Below are 20,899 nucleotides of genomic sequence, written 5' to 3'. Positions count from 1 at the left end.
ATTCAACCAAACTACACTGACTCTAGCTTACATTGTATTTAACCTGGAAAGTTTTTAACTTTTATTTTAAGACATTTAAGGAGCAAAATAAATGGCTACATAGAAAAAAGATAGTAAAAAAAACCAAAGTAGATGAAAACATATCAGTAAACAGAATTTTCAAAAGTTTTCAGTGTTTAATTCCCCCCCCATCTTTTCAATTTCATTTCATATGCATGAGTATCTGCATACACACACATACAAACATATTTACAGCAACACCTGTTTATGATGTAGTTTTCTCATTTTATTTAATCTTTGGAGCATCCTTATTTCCCATCCAAGGATAAATCTTTTACACATTAAGTGCTCTCTGTCCCTTTTTATCTACCTTGTCCCATTATTCACATGAAATTGGAAACTTCTACAGTATATAACATCTCATGAACTGATTTTATCCTCTATAACATCTCATGAACTGATTTTATCCTCTAACTCTGCTTACCTAGAGCTTTTCTAGTCTCACCTTAAATAGTCAATGCTCATTATTCAGCTATAAAGTTGTCCCAGTGTCCTTTGGTAAGCATATACAATACTCTTTAGTGTTGCCTTAAACCTCTTATTATATATTCTGTGAACCTTAAGTGAACAGGTGATACTAAAAAGAAAACCAAAGCCATCACATACAAAGTTTTCATAGCAGCATCTCTAGTTGACTTTTTCCTCCAGCAGGACCTAGACAGTTCTTCTAATAGATAATCAAATATTGGGGAATGGGATTTTCAGGAATATAGTGAAAATATTGCAATAATTGCAAGCGCTTCTTGGTTGGAAATGTTCTTTGCCAAATGTTTTGGTTTGTAAAAGTCAGAATTTCTTACCATTGGCTATTCTATGAATCCAATTGATGTGAGTGAAATCTAAAACATTGGCAGAGTTTTCTCTCTTTTTTTCTATCTATCTATCTACCTACCTACCTACCTATCTATCCATCCATGTAGAGAGAGAAAAAATGTGTGTCCTTCAGAAAGCCTACTGAATAAGCAAAATCCTATATCAAGTAAACCACTATAATTCCCTTAATTAAAAATGAGCTGTATAACTATGGCCTGGAGGTTCTCCTATAGCTGCACACGAAAACCTCCCCACCCCTTTTATCTTGGCATTTAGTAATTTTGGTGGAAGAAGGTAGTAGGGAATCCCTATACTAAAAGGAATCATTTTGATTTGGCTCCCTGAATAAATCTCACTGGGTTCCGCAGGCAGACTGATATCTCAATTTTCCAACTTGTATGTTACCTCGTCACTTTAATTCATTTGTAGGTGCCTGATTATATAAGAGACATAAAAAAATTCACTACTTACATTATATATGTCATTTGCATTTTGAGAAGGCTTGGATTCTGTAGAGCGATTGCGTAGCTGGAAAAATATTGACAAACATTTAATATAAGAGCTTTTATTCACAAAACTGTCCATTTCTATTCCAAAGGCCACTAGGGATTTATAAAATAGTGACAGTGTATTACTGAGCCTTCAGTGAGCACTATATATTAGCTCTTTCCAACTGGACACCCTCCAAATGTACTATAATAATACTATAGTGTAGTAGTAGTAGTAGTAGTAGTAGTAGTAGTAGTAGTAATAATAATAAATAATAATAATAATAATAATAATAATAATAATAATAATAATAATAATACAGCTGATTGATATCGCTGTACCAGGAGATGTCAGAGTCAAAGAAAAAGAACTGGAAAAAATTACGAAACACTGCGATTATGGATGAAACTGCGCGATTATGGATGAAACATGTAACAATGATACCCATTGTCATCGGGGCACTGGGAACTATGTCCAAAAACTTTGGAAAATACATCAAGAAATTGCAGCTTCCTGCAATCACTCCAGCAAAGCTACAAAAAACTGCACTACTCGGAACATCTTACATTTTAAGGAGATACTTGGTTGATACCTAGGATGCTGGCAGCAACCCGTGTCAACCATTAGTGCCAGTCAATTTGAGTGTTCAGTTGACTGAGTTTCATGTTTAATGAATAAAAGTATAATAATAATAATAATAATAATAATAATAATAATAATAATAATAATAATAATAATAATAATGGTGATGAAGAAGAAGAAGAAGAAGAAGAAGAAGAAGAAGAAGAAGAAGAAGAAGAAGAAGAAGAAGAAGAAGAAGAAGAAGAAGAAGAAGAAGAAGAAGAAGTTTGAAGGGATGTTGGAGGTCATCTAGTCCAATCCCCTGCCCAGGTATACCATTTCAGACAAATGGATGTCCAATCTCTTCTTAAAGACTGAACCTGCATTTCCCAGAGTTCCCTAGGAGTAGGACACCAAGTTACAGTAGGCTGCTAAACTTTCCTTTATTTCATTTTTAAAAATGCCTTAACTCTGGTCCTGTCCAAAAAACCAAACCTATAGCTAATAGTTAAAAGTAGCAATATTGAATAAAACAAAACCAAAACAGTTGTTCAAACTCTTAAATGTGAGATTTATTATTAACAATTTCCCATCTTTTCCAGATCATTTACAAATAGTGTCTGCCTAATAGTCTTCCCAACTGAATATGTCTCCTCACTGATGTGGAACTTCAGTTTCCATAATACTGCAAGGCACTGTAGCTAAATCTGCAGGATAGAATCCAATATAGCTCAGAATCACAGGATTGGGGAAAGTGATGCAAGTCTGCAAGATCTGAGAGTAACAACTAATAATGTAGGGAACATTTTGTCTGGGTATTGAACTTTGGGATAAGATACAGAAGGATAATCTTTCTATAATAGTTATATGAGGGACATTGCAGTGTTATAGAACTGTTGCAGTGAAAGTTGATTTCACGGAGTAATTTCTCTTAATTTTATATCATTAAGGTTTACATCAACATTCAAAAATACAATCAAAAGGATTAAAGAAAGTCACAGGGACCTTTTTTTTCCTTCAGGTTCCTCTGTGTGTATGTAAAACAATAAAGAAATCTCTTTCTGAAAATATCTTACCTTTAGTTTCATGAAAAGGGCTGTGATGATGATAGCATATATTAAAAGGATCCCATCCAGAATGTAGCACAGCTTTGGATCTGTTAATCCCAGTGCATCAGCATCTTTTTAAAAAACATTGTTTTTTTTTAAAAAAACAACAACAACTAGTGAGTCAGTTCTACAGAGAAACGATTTAAAGCAAACCATGAGCACAGCCTTCCATAAACTAGTACTCTCAAGATTACAATTCCTATTTTCTCAACCAGCATGCCTATTGCTCAATGACTTTTAAATGACTTCCATTTTTGTTATCTCATGGGGATATTAGAATAACAGTTACACATTGCCATGCATGTTTTACAGACCTGGCTATTATTAATAAAAAAGTAACTTGTTGCTGAGGTGATATAAAGCCCCTTATTGTTAGTATTTTACATAATAATGGTTCAATGATTCTAGAGCATGGGTATCAAACTTGCAACATCACATGACATGTTGTTATGTATCACAACTTTTTTTGCATTGCCGGAGCTCGGGTAGGTGCGGCCTCCGCCTGATGCAACCGGCCCATGGGCTCGCAATTTGACACCCCTGTTCTAAAACATCCAGGTTCCCCAGAAAAACATCACAATAAAATCCCAGTAAAATTAACAGGCCATAGGTCATTGCAACTACTGTAATTTGTCCTACTGATTTCAATGGATCATAATCAACATCAATTTTTTTCAAGATTTGGGCCATGTTCTTTATTCCAAACACAACTGAGGCCAACATTTAATGATTCGATAATACTATTTACAGCAGAAATAGGCAATCTTATTTTAAGCCAATCTTATTTTTGTCTTTAAGTGATATTGTTAAGGGCTGAAATCCTAAAGATAGGTACATTAAAAAAGAAAAACTTAAGTGGATTACATATATACTTTAATTAAATATTAATCCTCTATATAATAATTTCCCTTTTTTGTGACAATTAAAAATTACAGTTCTTCAGCAGCATTAAGAGGAACTATGAAGCTCTCTCAGGATTTTGTTTTGCTCCCTGATCTAGAAGTATTTCAATATTTGTTTATTATTTATTAGATCCATAATGTGTCTATTTTGTTACTGAGAGATCTCTAAAACATGCATTCAATATCTAAAGATATTTCACTATGCTGCAGTATTCTTCAACTTGTGGCGTGATTAAAATATTGGACTTAGACAGAGAAAACCCAAGTTTATGCCTCCACTTGTTCACAAAGGTCACTGATTGACTTTGGACCATGATTCTCAGCCCAACTTACTTCACAAGGCTGTAATTATAGGAATAAAAATAGATCTGCACATATGCCACCTGGAGATTGCTGGGGGAGAAAGGGGTTAAATACACCAAATAAATAAGCATATGCTTAAAAGTAGCTGAAATGTTATCAAAAATACTTATTTGTTGTAACATATGAAATTATCCTTCCAAAGGTCTGGGCAGTTCTTTGTTCTAGATTCAATGTAATTAGAAATGTTTACATCAACTGCATTGAAGAATAAGCATGACAAAGACCAACTTTCTCTTCTATTGATACCACAGCAACAGCTATTCAACACAAGAGAAAAAGAAAATAGCTATATTGGATATTCTTAACATAGTCAGTGGCTATCTTCACAGATCATGCAAGCATGGTTACATACATAAACCCCACTTGATTCTGGTCACATAAAATATGAAGCCATAGCCATGGTTTGTAAACCACAGTGGTAGAATATCTCTGTGTGCATGCTGAGTCACAAACTCTTATGTTGTTTATAGAGTTCTGAGAATCCATATTTCACTCATTTCTTTTAGAAGAATAGGACTCAGTTCTCTAATGTCCAACCATCCCCCTCTTTGATATTCTTTGGAAGCTGTAACCTTAGTTTTAGTTATTTACCTTGGCATTACTCAGTTAAATAGGCAATGAAAGCACTAAGCTTAACTTTCAGATATATTAATTAGTCAAAAATTTTCTCACTTGATTTTTTTTGCACTGATAATATTTGTCACTGTCAAAATGTTACTGATGTTATTGTCCACTGGAATCAGTGTAGATCAGGGGTCCCCAACCCCCGGTCCAGCATTGAGCCATGGCATACCAGCAACTGGGCCATGCAAACAAGCAAAGCTCCATCTGCTCGATGCAGGCAGCACATGAAACTCCACCCCCTCTGGTCCATGGAAAAATCTTTCTCCACAGAACCAGTCCCTGGTGCCCAAAAGGTTGGGGCCTCTGGTATAGATCATGGTATACTTTTTTTTCCAAACTGACGGTCATATTTGGCCTACCAGTAATATGAAATGTTCTTACTCAAAAAATAAGATAGGTGGGACTTAGACAAAAACTAAATTTTATCTAATTGAATGGAAATTTAAATTAAAAACCATGCAATTGGTGCCATCATTTTCATATATGTTTGTTTTTCCATCTTGTCATGTTAAAATATAATCAAATGGAATGTTTTGGAGGATCTTTAGAGGCTGTATCCAAGGCTTTGGGGTGAGAGCAGTGTCCTATGCAGCCCCATAAGTGCAAATTACACATCCCTGGTATAGAGAATGCTAAACTAGATGAAAAAAGGATAAAACTTTTATCAGGATAAAACTGTTTCCTCTGTTCCATTTCTACTGAGCAAGCCACCTGCCTTGTGGTTTTCTGAGTTGAGAGATTCATTTAGGCAGGATTCTCACAGCTGCCTCCTAGAACCATCCATTATCATACTGCTATGTTGGTGTAATATAAAGCGTCTCCTCATTGCTAATATTTTTGGTACAGTGATGATTTAATGATGCCATAGGATGCTGTAAAATCAATGCTGCATTACCTTGCTTAAAAAGATGCCACAAACTCACTTTCAGAAGAAACAATTGAAGGGAAACACGTCTTTAAATCTGTATTTAATCAACTAATAGATATTTTCCACTCTCTTAGATGAATACAAATCTGGCATCAAAGTACTAACTGATCCATTGAGGTGAACCCCATTCCTCTTTTGTTTTCGTGAGGGTCATTAAATTGAATGAAACATCGCCTTGAAGGAAACTTTATGTGCTAGAGTTAAAATGGAGCTCAGTTTGACATCAGCATAGAGTTCCCTTAATTGATTGTGGTATGCAGTGTGGTTACTCAGAAATGTTTTCATACCTCTCCTTTCAAGACTGACAGCTGGGGCTCCTTCCTGCAAGGTTTCCTTTGCTAAGTTTCTGTATGAAGATTGTGTATAAGACCAATGTAGTGCTTGGATTAAGAAAGAGGCAAAGTTTTGGAACAGTAATAATGTTAATAATTGAGACTGAATTCCAGGAAAAAGTAAAACAGATGCTGAAGAAAGGTAGGTTCACTTTCCTCCTAGCAGAGAAGTACTCTTACAATTTACTGAAATCTTCATAGCAAATATTGAGCATCCAGCAAGCATGCAAAGCTGGAAGAAGGATTATCCCCATATATGTGTCATCTAGGTTTGCAAAGATGTCCAGTAGCAACCAAATACATGTTTCTTGATGATCTGGAACAGCCTTTCCTAATAGATTCTCTCCAAATGCATGTCAGTTCCAGACTTAACATGGTCACACATTACTGAGAAATTCCACGTATGCTCAAGTTAGTAAAGGCTAGTCCCCCTCCCCACACACAAAAAGAATCAGAGAACAACAAAGTACTCCCTCGAACCACTTGCCAAATGGAATTCAGTTCCCAGAATTCTTCAACAGCCATGACTATCGCTGAGAACTGAAGTCCACATTTGGAGGTGGCCCTGGTTTGGGAAGGGTGACCCAAATTAATGCTAAAACATAATGAACAAACAATTTGGCTTATATTTGGCTTATATCCCAAATTCTTGGAACAGCAAAAGTCAGCATGCCCTGATGCTTGTTATGGATGGCTCGTCTGAGTTTTCATAACATTTCACAGTAGACTTCCGAATTGATGGTCAAACCATGTTCCATGAACTTCACCAGCAGTACTCCTTTGGCATCTTCACATTTGGCGGGATTTTCTATGGCACCACTTCTGCTGTGGTGTTGGTTCACGATAATGCTTGCCCGCACACTGCTAGACACAGCCAAGAATTTTTTAAGCAGCTCCGTTGGGATGTTTTTGATCACCCACCCACCCACCCCTATAGCCCAGATTTGGCACCAAGCGACTACTACTAAAGAATTTCAAACCTTGTAAGATGTTATGACAAGTGCCTCAGTTTGAATGGCAATTACGTCAAAAAGTAATGTAATGTTGTAGTTTTCTAATGTGTATAATACAAGTTCTGTATCTGCAAGTGTCTGTCATTGATAACCGAATGGAGGTTTATTTCTGAACTGCTCTCGTACATAACCCACAATAGTTGTGTTCATAGTAAGCGAATCAAGCAAGCAAACTATAGTGTATTACAGAAAACACCATTGCTTGTATTATTCTGATCTTTGTAGGTTATACCTACAAATTACAGTATCCGAACATCTTTTCCAAGGTCTCTATTACTGCTCTACGTTGCTGGTCTGAAGCCCTTTTCTTTGTTGCTTATTTCTTTACTGTTGATAGTTGATTCTAAAAGGTAGACATTATCTACCATTTCAATAATTTTATCATCAGTTGTAAGGGTGGTTGTTATACCTGTTGTCACTAGTTTGTTCTTCTTAATTTTAATCCCAGACCACAGATGTGTCTTTTAACAAAGGAAAAAGGATGCAACCTCATTTTCTCTCTGTCAAGATTTTTGACAGACAGTGAAGAAATAAATCCAGATTGAGCTTACCCTTCCAAACAATCAAAGGATGGGATTTTTTTCTTTTAATAAAAATGTTTAATAAATGCAAAGATTTCCAGAGCCAAGACATATTTTATTAGTATACTGATGTTACCTCATTCAATGGCTTGATGTAGATCTAAACAGGAGCAGGGCAACTACTGGTCTCTGGAAATTTACAAAGCAGGAACTGGATTTCTTCCTGTAATCAACACTGATTGGACCATGCCCCAAAGAAGAGAAATAGCACAATACAGTAAAATCCACTCCCAGCCCCTAAAGTTAGTTCAGGATATCATGAACAATGGTATCAAAAGCTGCCTATAGCTTCTCACAGTCAAGAAGAAAACTGGATATACCACTCCCATCCTGCTCACATCACAAGCACAATCGATGCTATTTCAGTCCCATCCAGGTCTGAATCATAACCAAAATGGTTCTTGAATATGGATCAGATAGCCAAACTAATAATTATGAGAACCCTTAATCTTACTGAGGTTTATTTCCATTCAGGGAAATGTGAAAGTGGCATTCTCACTCATAAACCCTGAATCAATGGTTCTTGTTTGGGGGCAAACCTAAGTTCCTTGTCCATGTTCAAAGTTTCCATGGATTTAAAAAAAAATACTGACAATATTCCACCAGTAAACTATATGAACTTTCAGGTCTTCTTTGTAGGTATATGTACCTTCACTGAGTTATTATGCCAGAGTATTTCCTATTAAACCCACTGTGTTTCTATGAGAGGTGATAGACCTAGCTGAAGGTCAAGAAGATCAATGGGTTGGCCCTTATTAGTGCTTGAATGGGATGTCTCTAGGAAGCACCAGAGAAATAGAAGCTGAGAAATAGAAACTGCATCCTAGAACTTCCTACTGTTGCCAAGAAAACAACACAAAGCCATGTCTACTGTATGAGGTCATCTATTGTACAATTTACTTTTTTTTTACATTTCCATTAATCCACAGTTGCATTACTTCTTAGGGACATGGAGCAATATTATGTGAAACTTCACCAATGAAAACAAAAGGCTTAGACCAGGGGTAGGGGTAGGCAACCTCGGCTCTTTTATGACTTTTGCTTGCTTTTTCAACTCTAGATGCATAGCTGACTCAGGAATTCTGGGAGTTGAAGTCCATGAGTCATAAAAGAGCCGAGGTTGCCTACCCCTGGCCTAGACCTATAAGAACTGATCATTCTGTTGCTAAAGACCATTGTTTCATATTTGTTTATAAGCATCTAGAGTTGAAAAAGCAAGCAAAAGCCAATGCTTTACTTCTTTTCCTGATGCAAAAACCAATCCCACCCCCTCAACCACAGCAGGAAGACACATGAAACCTGTAGAGCAAAGTAGAGCTACGTCACACCAATGTTGAGTTGCTCTTATGAGAGACCTATGCTTAAGACAACCTGAAAGATTTCCTCATACAAGATCCTCACTAGGTTTTTCCCACCACCACCCATTGGCTGATGGATTTCACTAGTATGAAAGCCACTTCCTCAAGTTATGCCCAATGTGACTTTCACAGCTAAACTTATTGAAGTGCTGCATGGTGGGAAAGAAGCTGAAAGAGCCATTAAGGCATGCTGTATCGAAAAAGTAAAGTGATACAGCACTCTAGAACCCATATCTTTAGCAAAATTTTAAAAAATAGGGAAAAGATTAGAAACAAACTCAGGATGGTAAAAACAGAAGAACACAGACAGTGAGGCCAAAATTCTACCCAGTTACTTAGGAATAGATTCCACCGAACTGCTATATTGTACTTATCAATGAACAGATATGTATTATTTGGTGGCTTCATGTGCACCAGAGATATTATTGCTGTCTTGAGCTATTTATCTAAAGAAACTGAATTTTCCAGTTACTTCAGATATCAATAACTGAAAGCTCTGTTTTGTCACTGCAGGGCACTTGTAACTCTGAAGAGCATGGAGCTCTTCAGACCTTTAGCAACAATTCCCAGGAAAGCAGCACTTCGTTTTTTGTTTTCCTGTGGCGGAAAAAAATAGTTATGACTGCCTTAATGGCATAATTAAAACTGTGCCTGATACTATCTCCATTCACACTTTTGTTCCTAAAGGATTATATCCAGCAGGAAAGAAACAATACAGAGATACCTGATGATGCTATTCTTTCAATAATTCTTCCCTTTAAACTCTGCTGTTCTTCATATTTATTAATGGACCCTTCTTTATATTTTTTTATTTTTTCATTGTATTCAGCCTGCCTTTCCAGACAATCTAGCTTTTGCAGCTTAATTGATTCCCCAGCCAACATCTATTTCCTTTTTTCTTTTCATGTTATCTTCCTTTTTATCGCTTTTTAAAAGGCTTACTTGTTTTCTTTTTTTGATAAGGAGAAAATGCATTTTGCATTTCACTGAAAATGCGGACATATACCAATGCCAGAATGGTGAATGGTGAACAACTAGAGGGCTCTTATCAAGAAGAATAGGATACACACACACACACACACACACACACACACACACACACACACACACACACACACACACAAAGATATAATTAGAAACTGCATCAAGCCATAATATGTTGAGTTTTGGCTTAACCATTATATGAACCCAGTAATTGTGGTTTTAAATCAAAACCTTGATTTCTGTGAGGGACAACCAATTCAAAATATGATTCGAATTTGAAATGATCAGATGGATCAATACCTTTGACTTTAACCTGAACTTACCCTAACCCTAATTAATTTGTTAAAATATATTCCCAAAATGTATTTGTGCTACCCTACATTATCTTATTTAAGACTCTCAGCAAAGGAACAAATAATTAACATTAGTAAGAAGGAAAGGTATGGAATCAAATAAATATTCTGTCTTTGATCTCTCACGAATCTTGTTTATGCCTTAGTGCATTTGCACGAATTCAGCTATTACACTTTTTTCAAGAAACTATAATTAAAATAAACTGTGGCTTATTGCAGAGGTCTCCTACATCTTGGAGATCATCCACACTTCAAAATCTGAACCACAGTTACAGTACTTACTCTGAGTACCGCCCCTAATAAATGTTTCCAGTTACAAAGTACAGGTAGTCCTCCACTTACAACAATTCATTTAGTGACAGTTCAAAGTTACAACAGCACTGAAAAAAGGAACTTATGACCATTTTTCACACTTATGACCATTGTAGCATGTGATCAAAATTCAAACACTTGGCAGCTGACTCATATTTTGGACATTGGCAGTCATGTGATCACCCTTTGCAACCTTCTGACAAGCAGTCAATGGGGAACCAGTTTCACTTAACAACTGCGGCAAGAAAGGTTGTAAAATGGGGCAAAATTCACTTAACTCTTTCAGTTAGTAACAGAAATTTTGGACTCAGTCGTGGTTGTCAGCGTGTAAGCATGTATCAGAAAGCAAGTAGGTGTGGATCCTCACCTCCTGTAAACTCCCAAGTTCTCTCTACATCTATGGTTCCCTGTATTTTTTATGAATAAAAGGGGAAACTTTCTAAGAATTGGGTTATAGATTCCTACCACTTTAAGTTGAAACTTGTTAGTTTTCTACTGTAAAAAAAATAAATGTAAAAAAAAGAATTAAAAAAAACACACCAGGTGAGTCATAAAACCTGGAAAGGGCCAAGAGAGGTGTCCGTGGGCACATATGAATTATATATCATGCTCGGTACCCAGAGTTTAGTGCAATGTGAGAATCCACTCTATAGAAACCTAAGCAGTTGTCTTTTGCATTTGAGCCTAACCCCAGCACAAACATGCCTGGCAATATATTTTTTGTGCCATATCCCTGTGGTACTGTCTTTGTTTTGTCCCTTTCCCAGGCATGGGACGATCTTAAGGCTGTACCAAAGTTGAAACAGTACTTTCCCTTTATTCCATATCATCCACCCAGTATATCAATATGTATCAAATCTGCTTTATAACTCTGGAGGAGCCCATTGTGGATTATTACTTTGAAGTAATGAAGGGGGATTTGCATATCCCAATACCCCTAAGAGCTACACTATCGGGAGGGTACACGGCCAGAAGGGTCAGCCATAGATGAGGGATCATACTAAATATGATCCATTACACAAATAAATTATAATCTACCCCAATATTCTGTAATTAAAACCAAGTGGACATTCACAATGACAACATCATACTGCAAAATGAGCAGTGTTCAACAAGCTTATGGAGAAGAGCAAGGGGCAAGTATGAGATGTGCTAGTGGTTATAATGTGGCTGGATTAAAACTGAAAGAATGTCTAACTGCTGATGTGGTCAGAGGCAAAAACGAAGCTCAGGATGTGAAGTTGTATATTACTGGTACCTGAATCAAAGCAAACCTGATATTGTCAGAGGAGAAATGTCAAGCTTCGGGACTGACATTCTGGCATCAATGGGCCATACATGACACTGGAGGACCAGACTTAGATGGTAATCCAGAGCCAATTTGATACAGTAGATAAATTGCTGGGCTAGAAATCAGGAAACTGAGTTCTTGGCATCCCTTAGACATGAAAAAAAAGGACGCGGTGGCTCAGTGGGTTAGGACACTGAGCTTGTCGATCTGAAGGTCGGCAGTTTGGCGGGTCGAATCCCGAGTGCCGCGTAGCAGAGTGAGCGCCTGTTACTCGTCCCAGCTTCTGCCAACCTAGCAGTTCAAAAGCACGTAAAAATGCAAGTAGAAAAATAGGGACCACTGCGGTGGGAAGGTAACAGCGTTCTGTGCACCTTTGGCGTCTAGTCATGCCGGCCACATGACCACGGAGACGTCCTCGGACAAGCGCTGGCTCTTCGGCTTTGAAACGGAGATGAGCACCGGCCCCTAGAGTCGGAAACGACTAGCATGCATGTGCGGGGGAACCTTTACCTTTTAGACATGAAAACCAGTTGGGTGACTTTGGGCCAGTCATTCTCTCTCAGTTTAGCTACCTCATAGGACTGTTCTTGTAAGAAAACTTAGGAGGCAGGAATATTGCATATGTTTGCTATCTTGAGTTATATAATTATAATACATTATTAGAATCATAAATAATAATTAAATAATTATATATATATATAAAGGTAAAGGTAAAGGTAAAGGTTCCCCCGCACATGTGTGCTAGTCGTTTCCGACTCTAGGGGCCGGTGCTCATCTCCGTTTCAAAGCCGAAGAGCCAGCGCTTGTCCGAGGACGTCTCCGTGGTCATGTGGCCGGCATGACTAGACGCCAAAGGCGCACGGAACGCTGTTACCTTCCCACCGTAGTGGTCCCTATTTTTCTACTTGCATTTTTATGTGCTTTCGAACTGCTAGGTTGGCAGAAGCTGGGACGAGTAACAGGCGCTCACTCTGCTACGCAGCACTCGGGATTCGACCCGCCAAACTGCCGACCTTCTGATCGACAAGCTCAGCGTCCTAACCCACTGAGCCACCGCGTCCCTTGTATGTATGTATATATGTATATATATATATATAGTTTATTAAATAATGAACCTATTGGAGAAAAAGCAATAAAAAAGAAATGGCACAAATATATGGAAGAATGATATAAAAAGATTTCCAAATCAATGGTATCTATGAAAGTTTGAATGCTGAACCATAGCCAGACATCTTAAAAAATGAAATTCAATTGGCTCTAAAAATAACAACATGGCTGCAGGGACTGATGACAAAATGGATTTGCTTTGGGTTCCCTAAATTAAGCATTTTCAGTTAGCAGGACTCAGGAGGTAGCATACAATCAACAATCAATAAATAATAACAGAGAAAGAGAGAGCCCCAACTTAAAATGAATTTCATTACACATAAGGCACCTATAGAAAAAGCATTACTGAACTGGAACAATTGATTTCCATCTAGCAGAGAAAAAAGCTTTGTTTAGTAAATGTATTCCGACTCTGATCCTTTGCAGCTATTCTCTGTATTATGTACAACCCCAATAAATAATATTAGGTATTTCATTAATTCAACTCTGTAAATCAATAGCCACCATTAGATTTGTCGTGCGAAAGGTAGTTTTTGTTTTGCCAAAATACATCAAGGTATGTGATATAAAAAACTTATTCAACCTTTTCAAAAGACAGCCAGGATTCCTCTTAGAAATGGTAGAAAATGGTTCCAATGACTGATTATTTTAGGTTTTGCACAGATGGTGTTGCATTTATATTACATGGACCAGAGATGTGTGTATCAAAAAAGAATTGGAGGAACAATCTGCAGCTGCAGGTGCAAGCAAGATCAGAGAGCAAAATCTCCAGATAAAGAGATCAGCATATGGAAAAGACAGACTTGACATCAACACGGGCAAATCAAGACAAAGGTGTTGTCAAATCGATCAAATCAACAAAATCAAGAAATTCTCTGACAATAGTACATTCTTATTACCCTTTGAAAGAGCACATGGAAACCAAGATATAAGAAGGTCTGCATATGATAGAAGTCAAATAGCTGTTGAACTTAGCAGCTAAATATAGAATCTGGAAAACAATTACAGCACCCTCAAATCATACATTAATTAAAGGAGTTATAATTAATGTAGACTATTTTGAAATGCTCCTAATGCATTCTATGAGTGGTAATTATATAGAATTACAAATGACCAATCAAGTCAGAATATAATACAACGATCCCTCATCTCACTTTCCCAAGCATATAGAGAAGTTTGAGCATGAAATAATGGCTTCAGCATATTGTAGACTACCATGACACGAAAATCAGTGATGATTTTGATATTGGCAGCCTAGTGTAACACCTTTTCTGTTTTATATTGTGGCATCAGGTAGGATGTAGTAATCTATTCTCCCTGCAGCTATGCATTATCTTCTCACCTTAAACAGAATAATTACAGAGGAATTGTTGAGTCTGTCATATGTATTTCTGTAAGAATCTGGTTTGGCACAGCAAGTAAACAAGACGGGTACAGATTCCAATTGATAGTTAAGAGCCAGGGCTTTTTTTCTCATAGAACGCTCAGAATGGAGTTCCGGCACCTTTTTTGGATGGAACCTTGTAGGGTAGGCAAGGCAGGTTGTGTGACATGTGTGAGTTCCGGCACCTTTTTCTTTTACAAAAAAAGCACTGGTTAAGACTGCAGAAAAAACAATTGTAAGCAGCCTGTAAGCAGCCTGGTATCCTGCTGCGGCGTCTCAGGGGACTGGAAGTGGGAGGCACGGTTCTTTGGTGGTTCTCCTCCTATCTCCTGGGACGTTCGCAGTTGGTGTTGGCAGGGGGGCAGAGATCGGCCCCTAGGTCTCTCGTTTGTGGAGTTCCTCAGGGGTCGGTCCTCTCGCCTCTCCTGTTCAACATCTACATGAAACCGCTGGGTGAGATCATTCGTGGTTTTGGAGTTGGGTATCATCAATATGCCGATGATACCCAACTTTTTATTTCGACCCCAAACCACCCCAGTGATGCCCTCGCTGTGATGTCCCGTTGCCTGGAGGCGGTTCAGGTCTGGATGGGGAGGAACAGACTTCAACTCAACCCTGACAAGACTGAATGGCTGTACATTCCGACATCCTGGGACATTCAAAATGTTCCATCGCTTTCTATGGGGGGGTGAGTCTTTACCCCCCCGTGGATAGGGCTCGCAACTTGGGAGTCCTCCTAGATTCACGGCTTACCTTAGAAGATCATATAGTAGCCGTGACTAGGGGGGCTTTCGCTCAGGTTCGCCTGGTGCGTCAGTTGCGGCCCTATCTAGACCGGGATGCCCTGTGTACGGTCACTCATGTGCTCGTGACCTCTCGTCTTGACTATTGCAATGCTCTCTACATGGGGCTTCCCTTGAAGACCACTCGGAGGCTCCAACTGGTACAGAATGCGGCCGCGAGAGTTGTCTTGGGAGTTTCCCGGTACTCCCATGTTACACCTTTGCTCCGTGAGCTGCATTGGTTACCAGTTGTCTTCCGGGTGAGGTTCAAGGTCTTAGTGATGGTTTTTAAGTCCTTACATGGCATGGGTCCGGAATACCTCGGGGACCACCTGCTGCCGGCGTCGACTCCCCTCTGCCCTGTGCGTTCCCACAGAGAGGGCCTCCTCAGGGTGCCTCCAGTCAGAGAATGCCGGCTGGTAGCCCCCAGGGGGAGGGCCTTCTCTGTGGGCGCCCCGGCTCTGTGGAATCAACTGCCGGTTGAGCTCCGGATGGCACCGGATCTCCGACCCATTTATTCGAACAAGCTGGCCTGGCCTGATGGGGAGTTAACTTAGGGTTTTAATATTTGTATATTCTTACTGTTTTATTTTGGCCAATAATTTAATTCTTTTTTAACTTTTGTACTTTTGTATTTTTATTATATGCCCTGTTCACCGCCCTGAGTCCTTCGGGAGAAGGGCGGTATAAAAATTTAATAAACTATAAACTATAAACTAAACTATATTGAGTGGGTCAGAAGGAGGCTGAGAAAATTACAGACCCCTCACATCCTGGACACAAACTGTTTCATCTCCTCCCTTTGGGACGCTGTGATAGGGCATTACGTGCCAGAACAACTAAGCACAGGGACATGAGTTTTTTCCCCTCATGCTGTCATTCTGCTGAACACCTATTCCTCACAGTTCTGTCTTATGCCAAAGTATATTCACCCATGTTGTATGGCTGTACTATTATTATTATCCTTCTCATCTTCTCTACTACCCACTCTTATTGGTATCGATATTATGATTATTATTACTCTGTTCCTTTGCATGTACACTGAGAGCTTTTGTACTGGATTCCTTATGTGTCTAATCACACTTGGCCAAATAAAGTATTCTATTCTATTAAACCAGAAGATGTGGTTGCATTAGAATTTCACTGCAGATTTTTATTAGCACAATACTTCTTAAACAGTACTTAGAAATGAATTATAGCTATTAAAAGGATCGGACAAGTGAGAATTATACCTTTAACAGATGGGGAGCTTAACTAGCAAAATACTGTAAAAGTTAATATTTAATTATTCTATTATATTAAACAAACACTGAGGCCCATCTTGGTGTAATGGTTAAGGCATCTCAGGCTAGAAACCGGAAGACTGTGAATTCTAATCCTGTCTTAAGTACAAAGTAGATGGGTGACCTTGAGCCAGTCACTTTCTCTGAGTCCTAGATAGGAGGCAGTGGCAAACCACTTCTAAAAAATCTTGCCAATGAAACTGCCAGAACCTATCCAGGCAATCTCCAAGAAACAGACACAATTGAACCTATTACCCTATTATCCTACTAAAAGTTCATAATTATAGTACCAAGCAAGAAAATGTAAATTTTACTATTATGCTGGAACAGAGCTACACAATATCTATTCAGCATACTTCTATTGAACCAGGCTTTGACTAATTATATTTTCTTTGCAGACCTTGATATTTTAAAGTACAACATCACATTTCAAAATTAATAAAAAGACTTGGTGTTGGTGTCTACCTCCTCATGGGAATTGAAGCAAAAGGATAAATGCAGAACAGTAAAAGAGGTAACACAGGTACAGGATGAGATGGATACAGGTAATCATTACAAATGTTAACTTGTCTAAATAAAATCTTCACTTAACAGAGCTCCCTAGTTTACTGAGCAGAATTCCCATTATTTTTGCTCTTTTTCAATAGATTTCCAGCAGTCACTTCAGTTAATAGGTATTTTCTACCCCACCTCTATTCTAACTCAATCATTAAATGAAACCAAGAAAACAACCCGCTGAGTGGACCAAACTGGTATGAAATAATGAAGAGGCTAATCCCAGATTAACTAGGTAAGTGTGGGTGGCTTCAGTTGAAATGACAATACTGTTTGTCATTCATTTTCTGTAATACTGTAGAGTTTATGGGTAGAAATATTTTCCACTGACTCTTGAGGAAAGTAGCCAGAGACACTGATACAGAAGTCTCAGTAAACAAAGAGTGAAGCAAAGGATGGAGGGGGGAAAATTAACATTATTGTGAAAAGAGCACGTGACTCTGGGTATTTTTTTCCTGACTGCTTAGTGTACATATTACAATCACTACAAAAATGTGAACTGTACCAACAAATAGGTGACATGTGGAAACCAATTCCACAAAATATACAAAATTGTGAATTTCTATTCATAGTACTTACCCAAGAATAAGCCCCCATTGTCTACTTATTTCTGAGTAGTTACAGTGAGGTTTGCTCATAAGTAAGCATAAAAAGAGACGAGGCTGCTTTAAAAAGCTGCTGTACTTGTACTCCTGTGAGTTCCAAATGATTTCTTCTGCATCATTTTCAAAACATGCAGAATTTTGATGTATTTCCTTCTATGTATTTTACTATTTTATATTTACATTTTTTCAATTTTTATTGCTTAAATAACTTGGGAATCTGCTTGGGAAAATGCTGTATGAATTAAAAATATAATAAACACCACTTATGGACACTGATACATGAATAATTATGTAATCATATTTTAATTCTTCTGTGTGAATGCCAAATTTGTTCCAGAAGCTGCTCAAAAATATATTCCATCTGCAATGTCCCAATTCTGCTGCATTTATAATGAAATTTAACAGCAAATATTGCAACCATGGTGTAGTTCCTGGTTTCATTTCAGTATACTTCAACCTTTTGCCATTACATATATTTTCAGCAAAATTATGTATACTGAGAACAGTTAATCCTATAAATGTCTCTTTCATGCAATTCTGATTAAATGCTTGAAGAAAGCAGGAAACAGCTTGCCAGAAATCTATCATTCTATCGTTCATTTTGCACACAATCCTTATTGTGTGAGAAATTGTTATTGCTACAATTATTACTACAATATTCAATATATTTTAATGGTTTCTTACTGTAATAAATCGGGCCCTTAAAATATTAGACTTGTAACCTTTCTAAGGAACTCCACTAATTAAATTCAAATTGGCCTTAGAGGAATGTTTCTCTCCTTTAAGAGATGCTTTAGACCAGGCGTGTCCAACCCGTAGCCCAAAGGCTACATGAGGTCCTGGACAGTTAGTAGTGCGGCCCTCGCAAGATTATAATAAAAATAGTTTTAAAAAAAGAAATTTGTTATTCATATACATTAACTATATTATATATTTTATATGCAATCCAAGACAACTTCTCTTCACTCAATCTAGCCCAAGCAAACCAGAGTTTAGATATCCATACTTTACAATCTTATATTAAAGTTTTTTGCAAAAAGAAAAAAATAAAGTGTACTTTATTCAGGTAGGTTATTTCATTCACCTTTCGACTTTTATAACCTCTTGCATGAAATGTTATTACTTTAGACAACATCTAAAGCTAAATTGCACATTCCTCTGTCAAGTTTCTACATCATTTGTTGTTGGTCAATAACAATGACACTGAAAATTCCATATTCGTGAGCATATTCATTAAGTGGTATATTTGGTATATTTTATTTTGGAAGGATTTGAATCAAATATTGATTAGATGTAAGGAATTTAGCTTCATTTTAAAAGAAAGCAAAAATAAATTGAAAATATTAAACAGTTTTTCTCTAAAATGCATATTATAATTAATTTTGCCAGAAATGTTACATATAGCTATCATCTTCTTCTTTAATCTCTTGTAATAGACAGATCTGATCAAGGGATCTCATCTATCAAAGCTGTGGTTTTGCTATACATGAAAAATATAAAGCACTTTAGAAACTCATCATTTTTAAAGATCTATGAATGCAACCCATTAATGCATAAATAGCACTGATTCATCAGTTATAAAGGTCATATGTTTTATCCCAGTGCTGAAGAGCCTAGAGCCCTCAGAATGGAAGAGGTGGTTGGGAATTATAGTTCAATAACAAAATTAGAACTAGAGATTACTGCTGTCCCCTTTTCAGCTGACCAGAGTATAATTATGCTATTAGTCACTGGTTTTAAGATTAAAATTTAATAGGAAAAATAAAGGCCAGATTTAATTTTCATTTATTACAAATGTCATAACATTAATTACAGATATCATAACTCCATTCCTGCCCATTTTAACCCTCAAGAAAAAGAGAATCTTGATAGTTCATAGATCATACTAAAACCATGATGTTATACAACATGATAAGCCTAAATTAAGTCATGTATCCAGGTACTTAATACAACATTTGAACTATGTCTATCAGTCTAGCATCCAATGTCTCTTAAGAAAAAGGTCTAAAAGGAGTTACTTCTAGAGAAACCTATATGAAATATAACCCAAGAAACTGTATTTAGGCTGAATTAAATAAATCTAACTTATTTCACAAAAACCAAGTTCATAAAATTTGAAATAATAAGTTTACTTAAAATAAGAATGAGTTTTCAGTAAAGCTGATTCCCTAAAAAGATTAAGATTGAAGTTTGCTGTTTTGCCTAGGACACTGCTGACTATGACCCACCAGCTGCTTAAAAGGCAAAAGAAAAACTTTAGTGTGAATCTTTTTAGAGTCTTGTCAATTTCAGGCAGCAGCTGACAGCACAGTCCTGTAATCTACTGCTATAGACAGCTGGACTTGATAATTTGCATTTAGCACTTTTTAGGGAGAATAGCTGCTCAGGAAGAGCTTGCTGGTTTAGGCAATTTCTCTGTTTGGTGTGGGGAGAGAAAAATGGGCCAGGACAATGTATGCTAACTGACACATAATGGCAAACATGGGACTGAGAGAAAGAGAGATCTGCAAAGGTAATAAATCGAGGCATTGGTTGTAAAGTTACTTTTTCATCACCACTGTGATTGCAAATGATCTCCGAGGCTGTCATAAATGAAGATTATCTGTAGTAAGATAACATGCCATAAGAATTTTACAGTATCTGTGTACATTATCTGAAATAACCATTTACCTTTTAAAACTGGATGTTTTTACAATCATTACAAATAAACTCTACTGAACACTGTAGCCTTTTCTTAAACACTTGGAGGAGGTGAGAAGTTTCTTATATCAAAATGATTGGACCTTGAGTTCAACTTAATGTAAAGTAGTACTATTCTAGGGAACATCACAAAGAGAAGAGAAGAATTCTGAATAAAAAATCTTTTAAGATAATACTAATACCCAATATAATATCTAATTTTAATTGGTTTTGGAAAAACAATCAGAATTCTCTAATGTTTTAAAATGTCAAAAGTCTTAAAAAGATCAGCACAATTATTTACTCATATTTGTGTTATTTAAAAATAATTATTTCTATATTACAATAATAACAGCAGTCACCTTTTAAGGAGACTTATTCCTCCTAATTGATTGTACTTAACTACTGTTTGGTTGTTTCTTCAAGCCAAA

General features: G+C 37.2%; 1 protein-coding gene across 3 annotated transcripts in view; it reads right to left on the bottom strand.

Annotated features, from left to right (window-relative positions):
• CD247 (CD247 molecule) overlaps positions 1–20,899 on the bottom strand; it is a 30,609-nt gene that overhangs the window by 5,162 nt on the left and 4,548 nt on the right. For all 3 annotated transcript variants that reach the window (XM_081328082.1, XM_081328083.1, XM_081328084.1), the window contains exons 2-3: positions 3,000–3,103; positions 1,345–1,401 (exon numbers count right to left, since the gene is read on the bottom strand). In XM_081328082.1, the coding sequence (XP_081184208.1) occupies positions 1,345–1,401; positions 3,000–3,103 (161 nt within the window). The remainder of the gene's footprint in view (positions 1–1,344; positions 1,402–2,999; positions 3,104–20,899) is intronic.

This window comes from Vipera berus (genome assembly GCF_964194415.1).
Source record: "Vipera berus genome assembly, chromosome: 4".
Taxonomy (NCBI): domain Eukaryota; kingdom Metazoa; phylum Chordata; class Lepidosauria; order Squamata; family Viperidae; genus Vipera; species Vipera berus.
This window is presented reverse-complemented; position numbering and strand designations above follow the sequence as displayed.